Consider the following 15,178-nt stretch of genomic DNA (forward strand, 5'->3'; position numbering starts at 1 on the left):
CATCATTCTACGTGACCAACGTCCTGCTTGGGGCAGCCCCTATGCCGGAGTGCAGGGGGCTGCTCTTGGGGTATTCCTCCCACAGAGGGGTGGTGGGGCTTCGGCGAGGGCATCCCCCAGCACCTCCAAGACATCCTTAGGTCATCGTTTCGGCGTGCCCGGGGTTCTGCTCCGGGAGCTGCCCTTGGAGCATCCTCCCAGGGGTTTGGGTGCGGGGGCTCAGCTGGGCTCTGCGGGCCGTGGGGCATCGGCTCAGGGCGCTGAGGAATCGCTTCCTTCCGCTCATACCAAGCCCTGCGATCCCGGAGCAAGATGCCCCGGATCCAAATCTGCAGGGTCGGGTGGGCCTGGGGGTCCCCCAGAGCAGGAGCTGCTCCTGCAGCACTTCCAAAACGTGCCCGTTCGCTGAAACAGCTCCAGCTGCCGAGGGCTCGGGTACAGGCGGCCACGGTGAGGTCGTGGGTGTGGGGCTGCCCTCTGCAGCCGCGCTGCTGTGTGGCTCCCTGACAGAGATACTGCAAAAGGAGCATCCCCTGCCTCGTGCTGCCGCTTTACTGAGCACCTGGTTTCCTGGGGAAGAGACACAGCATTACAGTGCATTTATACCACATGATGAACTACTTTTATAATGCCTGCACTTGAGGGAATATCTAACCGTAGCCATACCTGCTTGGGCATTCCTCTGTATGGAAACCCTGCAGCTTCTATCCTGGCTGACACTGGGGCTGTCTTGCAGAACCCATTTAGTCTGTCTAGACAAGTACGATGAAGAGTGAAGTGCCCAGAGCTGTGAATGATTACAGCCTGGATATCTTGGCAGCACTACGTTTGTTGTAGAGCACCGATAGGCAGCGTGCTCTAATTCTGGGCTGCCCTTGGGTTCTTGGTTACTAAACGCGCAGAAAATATCCAGCAATGCATGCAAGTTTGTTGTATGTAAGAGCAAGGGAAGAAGAATGCAGCCATCCCTTCATCTCACAGGTGCATGGGAGAAACACCACTGAGAGTTTAACCAGAGAATGAAAAATCCACGAGCACCAAAACCAGTGAGATAGTGGGTGTGAGTGGGAAGAGGACAGAGGGTGCATACCTTCATCTCCTCTTCTGTAGGGCAGCGCAGATATTTCTGTAGTATTTGTGTGGCTCTTAGAGATCCTTAAATAGAAAACACACACGAAAAAGCAGCATTATTTATGAGCACAGAATGAAATCCTTAGGATAGAAGACAAACTATGGGTAATGCATGTCCTTAATACATATTCATACGAAGCAGAATGTATGAAAGAGAGCAGGCTTTAACATAAAATCAAGAGGGAAGCGGATGTGTAAGTGCTTGGAAATAATCTGCAAGCATCTGTCTCCATCTTAGGTGGTTAATGACCTTTACAATTCCAGTCTTTAATACCACAAACCTTTCTGCCTATGGGTTGTCCATCTGCCCTGACCAGCAGAAGTCACAAGGCAGACTGAGGTGAGGACACCCCTCCAGGACAGAGCCCCGCAGCAATAAGCCCCCATGGTTACAGACTGCAGGTAGACTGTCCTCCCAAGTGAATCTCAGGAGGTTTCCTGGGAGTGACTCATTTTCAGAGAGACCACACAAGTCATCTGTTTCAGAGTCACAGGCGTATTCTGGAGACGTTACGCATAAATATTATTGGGATATGGCAGCAGGAGGTTTTTTATCTGACTGTGTGGATGGGAACACACTGAGATCTGACTCAGCGTTTTGTTGCCATTGATTGAAAAGGGCTCCAGCTCCCCATGGGCACAAGTATGGGGCAGAATCAGACCCGGGGTGTATTTCCTCTGTGAGCAGAGCAGATTCAGAGAGCTGCTAATGATCCCCAAATCCCCCCACAGCCTCCAGTTGTCCCTTTCCAGGTCTGAACCTGGCAAAAAGAGATCTATTCTGACCTTGGCAGCTGAGCTCAGTGGGTAGGCAAAGCCTCAGGCTGTGTGAAGACTGCAGCCAGGTCATTGAGGGAGGAGAGGAACAGTGAGGACATAATTTGCACTGGGCTTAAATCCTCGCACACGTCCACGTCCTCTCTGTCCCATTGTGCTGGACTTGCCCATTGAGCATCCATTCTGTGCTGTCAGCAAACATTGATAAAACTGCTCTCAGGTCATCTGTGTTATACCAGGAAGGTGAGAATGCTCTGCAAGTGGCAGCAGCAGATATCAACTGCAAATCTCAGGAAAAGAGCTATTAGAGCAACTAGGGTGTGCTGATAATTAGCTAATGCTTGTTCTGTTTGCTCTGGGCTCTTCATTGCTGCTGACCGGCTATGAATCTTCTGCTCTATCACTGCCTGCTTACAGTACAGCACCTAACTCAAGCAATTAATCAGTTTTAACAGTCTCTGCTAATGCCTCTCTGACACCCAAGCTGCCCAGTTAAAGGAGTCTGTCTCTAAATACTGCACAATAGCCAAGAGGGGAGAACGCCTGAATCAGAGAGAAGCACCTTACAAGCAGCTTAGAAAATGAACAGCTTTACAGTGGCCAACCTGTATCCATATATGTCCCTTTTCTGGGCCACATAATGCTGGTTCTCTGCACACCAGACCATCTCTGTTGGCCATCCCATCATGAATGAGCTCATGCTGTATGGCACTGCCTTGACTTTCCAGAGTTATGTTGTTGCTGTCAGCCCCAAGCATATCTGTCCAAGCAAGTAATGTCAATATAATAAGAGAATGAATGACATAGATGTGAATTTCAAAAAGAATAATTCATAGGTAATTTCCAATTACAGAGAATAATTTATAGGTGCCTGGTTTGCAAAGGGAATAATTTACGATTAACCTGAATTGCACATGAAAGCATTTACATGTTAGTGTGACAATGGGGGTCTATAGGCTGTGACTGCTCAGGCTGGATTTTTAGGGAATTTCTTGTGCAAATGCCCACAATTTTGGAAAAAAGTGAACATTAACAAATGGCTGCAAGTGAGAAAAACAAAGTTAAGGTTGGAAATAAGACTTTTTTTTTTTTAACTATCAGGAAAAAAAAAAAATGAAAAGAGAATGCCGTGAGTGGAGACCCTCACTTGCAGCAAATTATTATAACTTTGCTTAAAGGATTTCCTCAAGTGCAACCAGAAGTCAGAGCCTTTTAAATAAGGAGTTACTTTCTCCTCAGGACTTGCTGATCAGATCCTATGGCTTGTCATTGGCCAAGACATCAAGTGAATTGCTGTTTGCTCTAAAGACATAACACATCCTTCCTACATACCTGAAATGCATACAGAGGCATTGGTGCTTCTAGTTCTGCATCACTGCCTTGGTGTCTTAAAACTGCTGGAAAATGAAGGCCCATTGCAGCTGAAGTGCCATTCACTCTGGAAGGACCACATTGGAGCACCATAGCAGGCAGCCCCAAAGCAAGAACTAAAAATTACAAAGCTCTTCCACACCACTCCAGTTAATGAAAAAAGTGCATGCATCTATTAAATCAAGCACAGATACCATCTTCTACAGTCAGCATTGCAAAAGAATCTGCTAAAGATGTCCATAACATTTTTCTGAAGCATTGATTTCCTGCAGTGAGGTATTCCACAAATGCTTGTTAGATAGAAGTAATGGTGTTAGATTTGGTGAACGCAATGGGTTGCTGCTGTTCTCTTGGAAGCAAAACCGGTATCCAAGAGAAGGAGGCACACAGTGCTCCAGACTGCAAGTGAGTTCCTGCCCTTGAGCTCCCCAGGCACCAAAGTGTAATCATGGACATCCTCGTGCATTGTGAGAGCTCACAAAATGCCCATGCTTATTGCTGGGGATGTCTGGTGCAGTGTGAATGTCCTCTTTTAGGAAGCCTTGGGAAACAATGTACGTCCCATAGCTTTGGGTGCACGTTGCATTTCATGAGAGAGCCCGGGGGAACACAGGCTAAGAGACTGCACCCATTGTGTTCATTACTGCATACATCCACTCTTTGCTGCTTCCCATTTGGAAAAATCCATTCATTCTCTAAGCAGCTCCTCCCACATCCCCACGTACTCACAGGCAGCGCTGATGAAAGCGGCTCCTGCTTCTCAGAAACCTTTGGCAAGATCACCCCCAACCCAGGCTGAGTACAGAGCTTGGCTTCCTCGTGAGCAGCAGACAGGGCTCACACAGCACAGTGGTGGTAGCATTGCCTGTGCTTTCCCAGTGTAAGTTCTGAGTATGATGGGAAAAAGGATGCTTGCATTTCGAGTTTGTGCAGGATGAGCGTTGCTTCAGACTACAGCAGGGCCAAGATTCAATTCCTGATGACTTCATTAGAATCAGAATCTCCCTTCAACCTCTTAAATTTAGAAGTCAGAAGCAAAGAGATTTATTTGAGTGACAAAGTGCAAAATAACCTCACATGTAGTCTTGTTGCAAAAGCAACATGGATACTTTTGGGGCAATAAGAAGAGGTAGCTGAGAAAGCATCAGAGATTTTATCTCCAGAATTCCATGGGATTAAGGCCCTTTTACTACTTCAGATCCCACTGTGCTCCTGCTGTCAGGCTTTAATGCCAGCAAAATACAAAGCTTGCAAAAATAAAAGCAAGCTTTTTACCTGCTCCCTCTCCTCTGGGATATACCCTCAGCTCCGCAGAAGATCACACAAAACAAGTCTTTTCTAAGGACTGCTTAAACAGACAACTATCTCCCCAAGGGTTAGATATAAAGAAACTCAATTTGAAAGGGCTGCCACCTTTATCTTATGGTGAATCTACCACAGACATCTCAGTGTAACCGAGGAAAACATCTGGCTCATGTTGGTACTCTTATTTGAGTATTGAATTCATGGCTATATCTCTGTCCCCAGGGGCACCTGGTGACTGCTGAGCTACTTAAATTACAGATTAACCAGTTCCTCCTAAAAATACTGTACCTCTCTTCTTTTTTCCCCTCTCATTGCATAGTGCTGTTACAAAGTGATGACCAGCAGCTGATACACACACTTATCCACACAGGTTTCTTTTAAACTAGTATTATCTCGCCTCACAGAAAATAATACTTCTTCCTAGAATGTTTGTTTGCATATCTACCTGCTTGTTTTCATCCTGCTGTACACAGGTGGAGCACTTACCTGTACAAAGCAGCTTTTCCCAAAGCACAGCTGCTAAACACTTGGGTTCCACTTGGCACTTCTGCTCTTCTTTCCTACGATGGACAGGAGCACTGCCTTTCAGCACCGTATAAGGGCTAGTACAGCCAGAGGTTCAACACTCGACCTTAAACTGGAGCATAAATAAATAAATAGATAAACCCAACCATCTGATTTAACCCAGACCTCTGCTAGCAGTACTGGGGCTGCGCATTCTCGAGCACCACCTACTGGTACATAAACCAGTGATGCTCATGAAGATGCAGACCATCCCATAACTGCTTTTCTCTCACACACATTTCAGGACACCTGGCTGGTACTGAGCACAGCCTGCAGGCTCCCACTAAGATCCCACAGCTGGAAGCTTGGGGCAACCAGCTCAGAGAACTGAGTTCTGCCAGGTCCCCAACGGCCCGTGGGCCTCTCCGCAATGCTGCAGTGCAAACACACTCAGGAGTTCAGCTTTGGGCCCCGGGCTCTGAAGGATGCACTGATCTCCACCAACCCGGCCCTGCAGGAGCTCTATGCCAAGGCTTTCTCCAGGGCAGAAAAGCTGTTCCTTTCTGAAGCCTACAACCCACAGAGGACGCTTTTCTGCACGCTGCTCATCCGGACAGCTTTCGATTGGCTCCTCAGCCACCCTGATGCCCCCGAGGACTTTGAAACCTTCTACCATGCCATGCTGAGGAGAAAGCAGAGCTTCTGCAGAAAACACATCTACCTGCAGCCTATTGGTAAGGCATCCATACTCAGCAACCCAGCAAGGCACAGGAGGGAGGGGGGGGACCCAACTCGATTGCCATCCTTCCTCTCTGCCAAGGAGGCAAGAAATATTTCGTACAAGGAAAGCTAAGTCCGTAACAGCAAAGGTTCTGCTGTATCCCCAATGCAAAGTGACGAGTCATGATGACTGCCAACAATACAGCTCCCCAGAAAATACCATGGGTGCCCTTGGGTGAGATTTGATATGAATATGTATGCGTACATATATAAATATATACACACACGTCTGTATGTATGCATATGTAAAACAATGCTGGATAACGCAGCATTTTGGGAGCTCCATCCATGCCAATTCCCAGACAACAAGCAGCCCCCTGGCCCCACCCAGTTAACCTTTCTGTACTGCTCATCTCAAAGATAGCCTTCCTGCTCTGCAGCGAGGCCCCGCTTTCTCATGGTGACCCTCTGACAGAGCCCCCTCCTCTTCTCCACACCCATAAAACCATCTGGAGATGACTGCCCCATCCCAGAGTTAGCAATTAGCTTCAAAACAAGCCTGCCTTGTGGCCAGACCCACGGGGACCCCCCCAGAGCTCCTGGTTCACTCTGGCCTTGGGGTGCTGACACCACAGCTTTCTCCCTAGACCTGACCGAAGGGCCTGTAGGGCCCTCACTGCTGGATTCCCTTCAGAGCTGCGTGGAGTCCTTCTTCCTGGGGCTCCGTGTGAAGTGCCTTCCTTCCATCCCCATCTCATCAATTCACTGCTGCTACCGTCACAGCCAGGACTCAGACAGAGTGCAGCTGCATGCAGGTGAGGGTCTGGGTGTGTGGTGATAAGGCCCTCCACGGGGAAATGACTGACATCACCCTTCATCAGAAAGGGAGAAGGGAGAAATCTTGACAAAGCAAAGAGACTTCCATCATGTTTTCCTCTGCTGTTTGTATTTTTTCTGTGCTGTTCTGCTCAGATCCAGCACTGTTGCTCTCATGTGGGCTGAGCTCTCCCACAGTCTGTCCAGAGCCAAAGTAAATCCGCGGGCTGGGTGATGCACAGGGAAGTTTTGCAGCCTTTCACATTTGGAAATCTGCTCCTGTGTGGTTCTTGCATGCTTCCAAGGATGCTTCAATTTAACAGGCATCTCTCCTGTGTTTGTCCAGATGGGATCCTGAACTTCCTGAAGAACAACAAGCCCATGGATGCTCTGTGTGTCCTCGGGCTCACTCTGTTGGACCTGTATCCGTGTGAGACCTGGAGCTTCACATTCAGCAAATTCCTGCCAGGACAAGGTGGGACTGGTGTCTGATGATGTCCCAGCACAGGGTTTGGATAAGGCAGCACTGCATAAATATCATCCCTATTTTTTTTTTCACTGCCTGATGGAAGGAGCTGGGTTTTTCCAACTTAAAATTAAGGGACTCATGGATAGTGATCCGGGGATACTATTTTAGGCAGGGGCAGCCAAAGCACTGCAAACCTCAGAAGCATGTCTTTTTGCACCAGTACAGGCATATTGAACTGGAGAAAAGCCACAAGCACTGATGCCTAGCCTCTGTACTCTTGTCTTTACAGAAGTGGGTGTCTGCAGCTTCGCCAGATTTTCAGGGGATTTCCCCCAGGCCAGCTGTAGCAGCTTGAACCCACTCACAAAGAAAGAACAGTTAAGTGATGTCAGCAAGGAGAGCCGGGAGCGGACCTTGCCATTCAGTGCCCAAGAGATGGTCCAGTGCTGTAAGGTAGGACCAGTTGTCTCCTGCACTCCCTATTTCTTGCTATCTGAGGTTCAGTACTTCAGGCCTGAGCATAATCTATCTCTCAGCCCAGAGACTCTGCTCGTGTACATCCGTAGTCCCAAGCACTTTGCATCTTGGTGCTCTATGTAGGCACCCCTCAACTCCCTGTGCCACCTGAGCAAACTGCAGTGCTGACTGTATGGAGAGGCAACAGGACTTGCAGCAATGCTGAGACAGCTGATTTTTGTTTTCCCAACAGGTGACCTGTCATGAGATCTGCCACCTGATGGGCCTGGGGACGTGCCGCTGGCTGCAGTGCATCATGCAGGGCGCGCTGAGCCTGGATGAAGCCCTGCTGCGGCCCTTGGAGCCCTGCCCCATCTGCCTGCGCAAGCTGCAGCACGTCGTGGGCTTCAAGCTTGTCGAGCGCTACAGGGTGAGAGACAGAGCCACCAGCCAGGGGGCTACCCCCAAAATCCCAGCATCAACACGCTCAGTTTCTATGAGAGTGGGTCATGCCTCAAACATGGGCTATGATTTCAACATGGCCAGTGACCAACTCTCTAAGCAAGCCCTAGGGCTTCTGGCCAGCGACAAAGGCAGTGCAGCTGTTCTACTATTGCTATTTCCAAAATCAGGGTGGGCAGAGGTGAAGCCAGAGCAAGTTGTGGGCAGAGCAGCAGCAGTTCCCATGTCCATGTCCTCTCTCATGTGCCAGTGTGGTTTTCTCTGGGGCTGCTGATATCCCAGAGGAAATATTAGCGGGGAACTTTGCTGCAGTTCCTCAGCTTAGCAGTACAAGGAAGGATCCTCACTGACTACTCCCTAATAAATAGATCCTTCTCTCCCACCTACAGAACTGCTAACACCGCATACAGACACTGTCAGGAGCAGAGCTAACCTCCCATAGATCCAGAAAGGGTTTTTCTGCCTGCCATGGCTAAAAAGCTGGGCTCAGTAGCCAAACAGAATCACAGAATGGCCCAGGGTGGAAGGGACCTCAAGGATCATGAATCTCCAACCCCCGCCACAGGCAGGGCCACCAATCTCCCCATTTAATACTACATCAGGCTGCCCAGGGCCCCATCCAACCTGACTTTGAAAACCTCCAGGGACAGGGCATCCACAGCATCTCTGGGCAGCCTATTCCAGCACCTCACTACTCTCATATTAAAGAACTTCATCCTGACATCCAAACTAAATCTTCCCTCCTTCAACTTAAAACCATTTCCCCTTGTCCTGCTGTTATCTACCCTTTCAAAGAGTTGAACAGCAAGGAGGGTATAAGTAATCTCACTGTTCTCACTCTGCATCCTACCTCCTCCTTCATTATTATTTCTGTCTGGCAAACATCATGTTCACAGACAGGATTTTCCCCTGCTGCCTGCTTTAAAGTCTGTGGTTATATCTGTAACGAGCAGCATGGGAACGGGGACAGCTCTGCTTCATTCAGCTTGGAAACAAAAACACAGAAACACAGCAGAGCACGTGAGGAAAACGCACATGCTGTGCTGCTTTCCTCGTGGTGTGAGCTGCCTGTGACCATTTGGTGCCCCCAAATCACCCAGAGCACCAGGGCAATGGACTGCTTTATTTCAATGCCTGACCTTCCAGCACCAACTATCTCCTCCCAGATCAGAAGTGCTGCTCTGCATTAAGCTCTTCTAGAAATGCTTTTCCTTTCCACCTGCAGCAAATACTGTATTTGCCTTAACATCCCCTGGCAGCAGCAAACTCAAACTCACAGAAAGCCCTCACTTGCCAAAGCTCACATCTGCTGCCTTGACAATGACAGCTCTGCGAGACGCAGCCTGTTGAGGCGGCTGCGACGATAGCTGTAAGAGGCTTTGCTTCTGCACTGAGACAGGAGGTAGTCGTGCCAGAGATTAATTCTACAGTTAACTGTGAATAGAGCAGAGAACATTTGAAGACGATATCAAATCTGAAAACCAAGTTTCTTGCAAAGTGTGATATGGGAAGTTGCGGCTGGCCCAGTGCGAGCCTGGAGTCACACCTCCCTGTGGAGAATGAGCAAGGATCACCACCTGTCAGCAGAGCCAGACGGCCTCCGTGAGCGCAGGAAATGCCAGACACAAAGCTGCTGCTCCCCAGGAGCAGGTAATGCTGCTAACGGCTGCGACTGAGAGATTGTGGGCAGCAGAGCACGTGCGACAGGAAACCAGTCCTTATGTAGGAGGATGAGCCCTTCCATTTATTTATCTGAGTTACACTCAGAAACATACTCCATTTTGTCAGCTCAGCTGCTTACTCCAATATAGGCTGTCTTGAAAACTGAAAGCCAATCAATTCTCATTGCGTTTTCCCCCCCCACCACCATTTGCACCTGCTCCAACATTTCACAGCAACCCAGGCTGTTCTGCGCATAGTGCCTATACCAATTTGAACTGTTTGCAGTGGCCACACCGAAACAAACCAACCAACCAACCAGAAAACAACCGGCAGCGCTCAAGCTGCGCTGAGGCTTTGGATCAGCAGCACAGGGCAGCTGCATCTTCATCATGATGTTAACGAGCTTTGCAAGCTCGCTCACTGGGACACAAAAGCTGGTTTACCTGCCTGCAGGTAAGCGATGCTGTAACATTATCCCTTTCTATTTATATGTGAGAACATAAAAAGAAGCTGCCGCCCTATGAACCCTTCATGTCTTGGAATCCATAAGCCACCAGAGGATGAGTGACAGGAAAGATTTTTGGCTTTTGGCAGTGAACTCAAGGCAATTATCCCCTCCTTTAGAGAATTCAAACGTACTGTGGGAATGTCCTGGGAATGGTGCTAAGCAGCAGTTATGACTCTCTCTCAGACTTCCAGTCTTGGGAATTTTAGAGGGCACCATAAAACCACGGAGTTTTTTGCAGCTTCCAAACAGTTCTGCTGTCCCATTCCTCATCTGCCTCCTACTGCAGCTTCTGGTGCCTTTGTGCTTTACACCCAGAAGGAAAGGCCCTTGGAGGTGGGATGAGGCAGGAGAAGAGCCATCCCTTCACATTTCTCCTTGCTCCAGAGGGAGGGGGCAGGGCAGACCAACCCAGCTGAAAGAATCCATTTTCCTCTTGTATGAAATTCTTCCCTGAGGCTCCATGCACAGACTGCAACGAAACAGGGCCGATTTCTCCCACCCACTCAATTTGAGCTCTTTATCTTCTCTGTCATTTGCCTGAAGAGAGAGCAACAGAGAAGGAGAGGGGGCAGGGAGAAGGGAGATGCTCTGGTGCTCTGGCAGAAGACAGCTCTGTAGGACTTGGCATTTTGTGCCCGCTCCTCAACCACACAGCACCAGGCTCTCCGTGTCTATACAGACCCAGCACAGTGCTCAGTGCACTGGGGCTGCAGCTGGACTTAATGCCCTGTAGTCGTCACCTCTGCTTTTTCAAAGCAAATGCAGTACTTTGCATCAATATCAGCTGGGAGTTGCAGCATAAAGATGGAGAAATAGGCCACAAAAGCTGAAAAACACCCCAGAAACGCCAATGCATGCCAACAAGGCAGACAGGGAAATCACCTTTTATCCTGTGATGACTGGAGAGCAGTGATTCATTCCCCACAGCATAAGTGTGCCAGAAGCAACCCGCTGTAGTGTTTAATATTTAAAAAGGAAATTGTCTCAGACATTTTCCTTTCATTAATTCTTTCCTGGAGCTCAGCCTTCCAACTTGTGCATTTCAGCTCGAGAGGGGAAGAGCTGTTCTTAGGAGTACAGGGCACATTACCACAGGACTTAAGTGCACAGTGGAAGAGAATTCCTCAGCACTATCTCAGGAGCTTTTACAGGACACAGCTTCCTCTAGCAAGGCCCTGATTTGGCTCTAGCCGAGATCACATATAGACAGGGGAGTTAACGTCTTCCATTCTCCTCTTGCTGTCTTCAGTAACAGGACAGATTCAGTCCATATCTAACAGGGAACAGCACTCCCATGGACACTGACCAGAATCATAGAACGGCCTGGGTTGAAAATGACCACAATGATCATCCAGTTCCAACCCCCTTGCTGTGTGCAGGTCGCCAACCAGCAGACCAAGCTGCCCAGAGCCACATCCAGCCTGGTCTTGAATGCCTGCAGGGATGGGGCATCCACAGCCTCCTTGGGCAACCTGTTCCAGTGCCTCACCACCCTCTGTGTGAAACAAAAAATATGAAAAATCAGAGAAAGCCCCTGCTGTGTAAAGGAACATTCTCCTGGCCACGGCACCTCAAGCTGAGCTACCTGAGATGCTTGTGCTTACCTGAAAAAGTTGGGTGAGGTGCACCCATTTCTTCTCATTCTCTAAAATGAAACCTTTTCCCTTCCCTTCGCAGAAGCTCTATGCTTGGACACAGACCGTGCTGTCCACGTGGCCAAAGCAGGAGCCGGCAGACCTGTCAGCCTCAGAGGACATCCTTCCGCTCAGCTCGGACTCCGGGATGTGCTGCGAGAACGACTCCGAGGCCGTGACCTCCTTGTCAGAGCCGCTGACACCAGATGTGTGCAGCCAGGCGCTCTCCATCGGCCCGGAGCTGGAGCAGGACGAGCGGTCGTGCTCGCTGGCTGAGGTACAGAGTCAGCCCCAGCTGGCCGGGCCCAGCCAGCCCCCAGATGTCATTAAAGATTATGAGCTGTGGCTGGAGATGTGCATCGCTGCCCTGGAGAGGAACGTCTCTGAGGAGGAACTGGCTCGAGTAGACAAGGCTGTGGATGCTCTGGCTAGGTGGGACATGTTCACGGGACAGCTGCCCGCTATGAAGAAGGATCTGCCCTTTGTCAGGGACAACACCGGGCTACGGAAAGTTCTCGGAGACAAATTTTCCTCTTTGCGGAGGAAACTGAGTTCCAGAAAACTGTCCAAAGGGGAATCATCCCCTCATCGCTGGAGGTGGGAGGACAACTAGCAAGGGCCTGCCTTTGGATGGGTCAGCTTTGCTGCCAAGGCTTTAGCTGCATTGCTGCCCTGCCTCTGACCTCCCCCCACAAGTTGTTGCTGCCACAGAGAAACTGGAACTCTCCCGGGAATAAAAGGTGTTTTGTTTTGTTTTTTTTTTTCCTGATTGCAAGCATCTTTTTGACGTGATCAGTTCTTTGCTAAGGGTTTTTCTGTGCTGGTTTAAGTTACAGTGTGACCACAAGCTCCCATCAACTCCAGTGTAGGCAACTTCATTTCCATGCTGTGTTTCATTTGGTCTGAAATCAGGTGGGAAGAGTCTATGCTGAACACCAAACAAGTTCACACAGAAGCTTGGGCCATCTGAACAAACAGATGCAAATTAAACCGGGGCAGCTCTCTTCCATACACATAGCTCTCTCCTACTTAGCATTTCTGACTGAAGCACAGCTATTATTCCTCCCACACCAAAACACTCATCTCTATTCCGGTCCCTGCTCTGTCAGCTGGAGGCTGAGCACAGGAGCACAGCTGAGGCCAGACTGGGGGGTCTGAGCAGGGGGAGGTGGGGGTGGATGGGCACAAAGGGGGTGAGCAGAGCAGAAAGCTCCCTGGCAGCTCATCCACCATAAAGAGCAGCATTTGTGTGGCTGCTGGTGGACACTCAAGGGGATCTCTGGAGCTGCTTCACTTCAAAGCCAGGCTTGGAGCCATGAGCTCGAACTACTCACTCACATCCTCTGTAGATTGGTACAGGAGAGAAAAAAAAAACTGGCAAAGTAAAAGATTTCACACGCACATGGATTACTAACTGTAACAGGGGGAATTACACATGCATTCCTCTCCCTGATTTGAGAAGGCAAAACCACAGCTTTCGTGCTCTTCTCTGCTAAGTGCTCACTGATGAGGAATGGGAGCCATGCTGGCCCTGGGAGCTGCCTCCCACACAAGGCACGCTGTGTGCAGGTACAGGTATGTATAGGTGGGGCTCCCACCACACTCAGCAACCTACACACCAGCAAGGCTGAGCCCTCACTGTCTGTGGTTCACTGATAACATCCCTGCAGCTCCCAGGGACACAGCTTCAGCCTTCTCCCTGCTGAACGTATCTGAATTAGCAACTGCAGAGGACAGAAAGCAGGCAGGGCCTGTTCAGCTGAGGGAGATGAGGGCATTTCCCTCTGGAGCACTTGCCCTGCGTGCTGTGTGAGGACGGCCTCAGGAATCATCCTATGTGTTCTTGGGGTGGGCAGGGCTGGCTCAGGGCTCCCGACCCAACAGCAGAAAGCCCCCAGCAAATCCTACAGGAATGACAGCTCCACTCACTGCCCCGTGCTAACTCATGCATTGCTATAACAGATTCACTATTTTAAGCATGAGATCTTTTTTGTTCAGCCCTGTTTGCTCTCACTCAATTCCATAGGAATCATTAGGCTGGACTCTAGAACTTTTCCCAAAGATGCCATAAATGCAGCACAACACTGCCCGAGGGAGGGAGATGGCCTTCTCTCATAACCAAGTCCAAAGATAACACAGAAGAAGGTGGCATGAGCAACAGGAACTGCAGGCAGCAGCCAGGGATGGGAACCTCCCTCTGTGAGGCTTTGGCTTGCGGTCTGACATGTGCTCTGTTGTGAAAGCACAGAGCTGATGAAGAAATGCTGCTCACTAATAAGATATTTCTGACGCTGTAGCAACAGAACCAGCACTTACCAGCTCAGCTTGTCCAGGAGAAAGGAGTAGATGAGCACAGCAGCTCAGAGCTGCATTCAATCCCAAGGAGCTCAGCAAGGCCCACAGGTGCTATCAGCTGTGTGGTTATAGGCAGGGGCTGCTGAGAGCCCAGGGCTTTCCAAATCAGCAAGGTTTGGTTCCCAGGTGTGCTCACAAGCACATACTGAGTCTGCAGTTCACCTGCCCTCATTTTCAGATACCAACCATTGCTAACACACCATCACCTGAAAGTGCTCAGGGAACAAAAGGCAACCATTCCCAAAGCCCCTGATGTAGATGAGGACACAAGATTCCAAATGTTTAGTTAAAGAAAGGCAAACAGTGCTCCATGAAGCGTTTCACACTGTGCACCTGCCAATGTAATTGATTGAGCATTAACAGCTCACACAAGAAACAATTGAGATTTGCCACAAAAACCTGCCAGGTGCAAACTTTCAGAGTGCAAGCAACGAAAGGTGAGCAGCATTCCTAAGAACTGGAGCTCAATTCTGGCAGAATTAGCCGGTGCCATGATGGCAGTGCTGTGAGACACGGATGCTGAAGGCTCTTCAAGAGGTCAACAGTTCTGCACAGTGGTACAAAGACACTCCAGCACATAGTATGCAAGTCCAAGAGGGGCCTGGCACTGGAAAAGCAGCAAGTACACTCCTGTAGCTATTATCAGGCGCTGCACAGCAGAGGAGGAATCCCTAACAGGGGATTTCAAGCTCCTGCTGAACTTAAAATACACGAGCACAAATTCAAACTGTCTCTCCCTTTGCACTTCCCATCACTTCTAATGCCTAAAACATGCACTGAAACATTACAGATGAATGACTGGAAGTTTTATATAGGTTAATGTTTCACCAGCCTTCAATTCCCAAACACGTTGAGAAAGAATGATTCAGACCAGAACTGGAAAGGTGGGAGATGTACACAGATTACAGAAGAAGGTTTTATTGCATGACAGCTGTTGTTTCATGCACTCCATGCTGTATTTGTTATTAAAAAAAAAAAGCAGCTTTCTTGCAGAAATCTTTTCACAGC

At 49.3% G+C, this 15,178-nt stretch overlaps 1 protein-coding gene and 1 long non-coding RNA gene across 2 annotated transcripts; one reads left to right on the forward strand and one right to left on the reverse strand.

Moving 5' to 3' along the window:
* Nucleotides 1-6: 6 nt before the first annotated feature.
* On the reverse strand, nucleotides 7-5,248 carry LOC116217247. Its single transcript, XR_004161516.1, has 3 exons — nucleotides 5,071-5,248; nucleotides 1,091-1,155; nucleotides 7-570 (listed from the first exon to the last, which is right to left on the reverse strand). It is a non-coding gene; the product is annotated as an uncharacterized LOC116217247 (long non-coding RNA).
* Nucleotides 5,249-5,402: 154 nt separating this feature from the next.
* AMZ1 (archaelysin family metallopeptidase 1) lies at nucleotides 5,403-12,821 on the forward strand. The gene is made up of 6 exons (XM_003210579.4): nucleotides 5,403-5,822; nucleotides 6,456-6,623; nucleotides 6,971-7,099; nucleotides 7,383-7,546; nucleotides 7,803-7,979; nucleotides 11,859-12,821. The coding sequence occupies exons 1-6, from the start codon at nucleotides 5,519-5,521 to the stop codon at nucleotides 12,426-12,428; spliced, it is 1,512 nt and encodes a 503-aa protein (XP_003210627.1). The 5' UTR covers nucleotides 5,403-5,518; the 3' UTR covers nucleotides 12,429-12,821.
* The last annotated feature ends 2,357 nt before the right edge of the window (nucleotides 12,822-15,178 follow it).

Source organism: Meleagris gallopavo, chromosome 16, assembly GCF_000146605.3.
Source record: "Meleagris gallopavo isolate NT-WF06-2002-E0010 breed Aviagen turkey brand Nicholas breeding stock chromosome 16, Turkey_5.1, whole genome shotgun sequence".
In the NCBI taxonomy this organism is placed as follows: Eukaryota; Metazoa; Chordata; class Aves; order Galliformes; family Phasianidae; genus Meleagris; species Meleagris gallopavo.

What these genes read in the sequence shown, in the direction of transcription:
- AMZ1 (XM_003210579.4), top strand. Translation starts at nt 5,519, where the DNA reads ATGCTGCAGTGCAAACACACTCAGGAGTTCAGCTTTGGGCCCCGGGCT. An exon ending in CAGAGTGCAGCTGCATGCAG is followed by an intron (nt 6,624 to 6,970) that starts GTGAGGGTCTGG and finishes GTGTTTGTCCAG; the next exon opens with ATGGGATCCTGAACTTCCTG. An exon ending in AGCTTGTCGAGCGCTACAGG is followed by an intron (nt 7,980 to 11,858) that starts GTGAGAGACAGA and finishes TTCCCTTCGCAG; the next exon opens with AAGCTCTATGCTTGGACACA.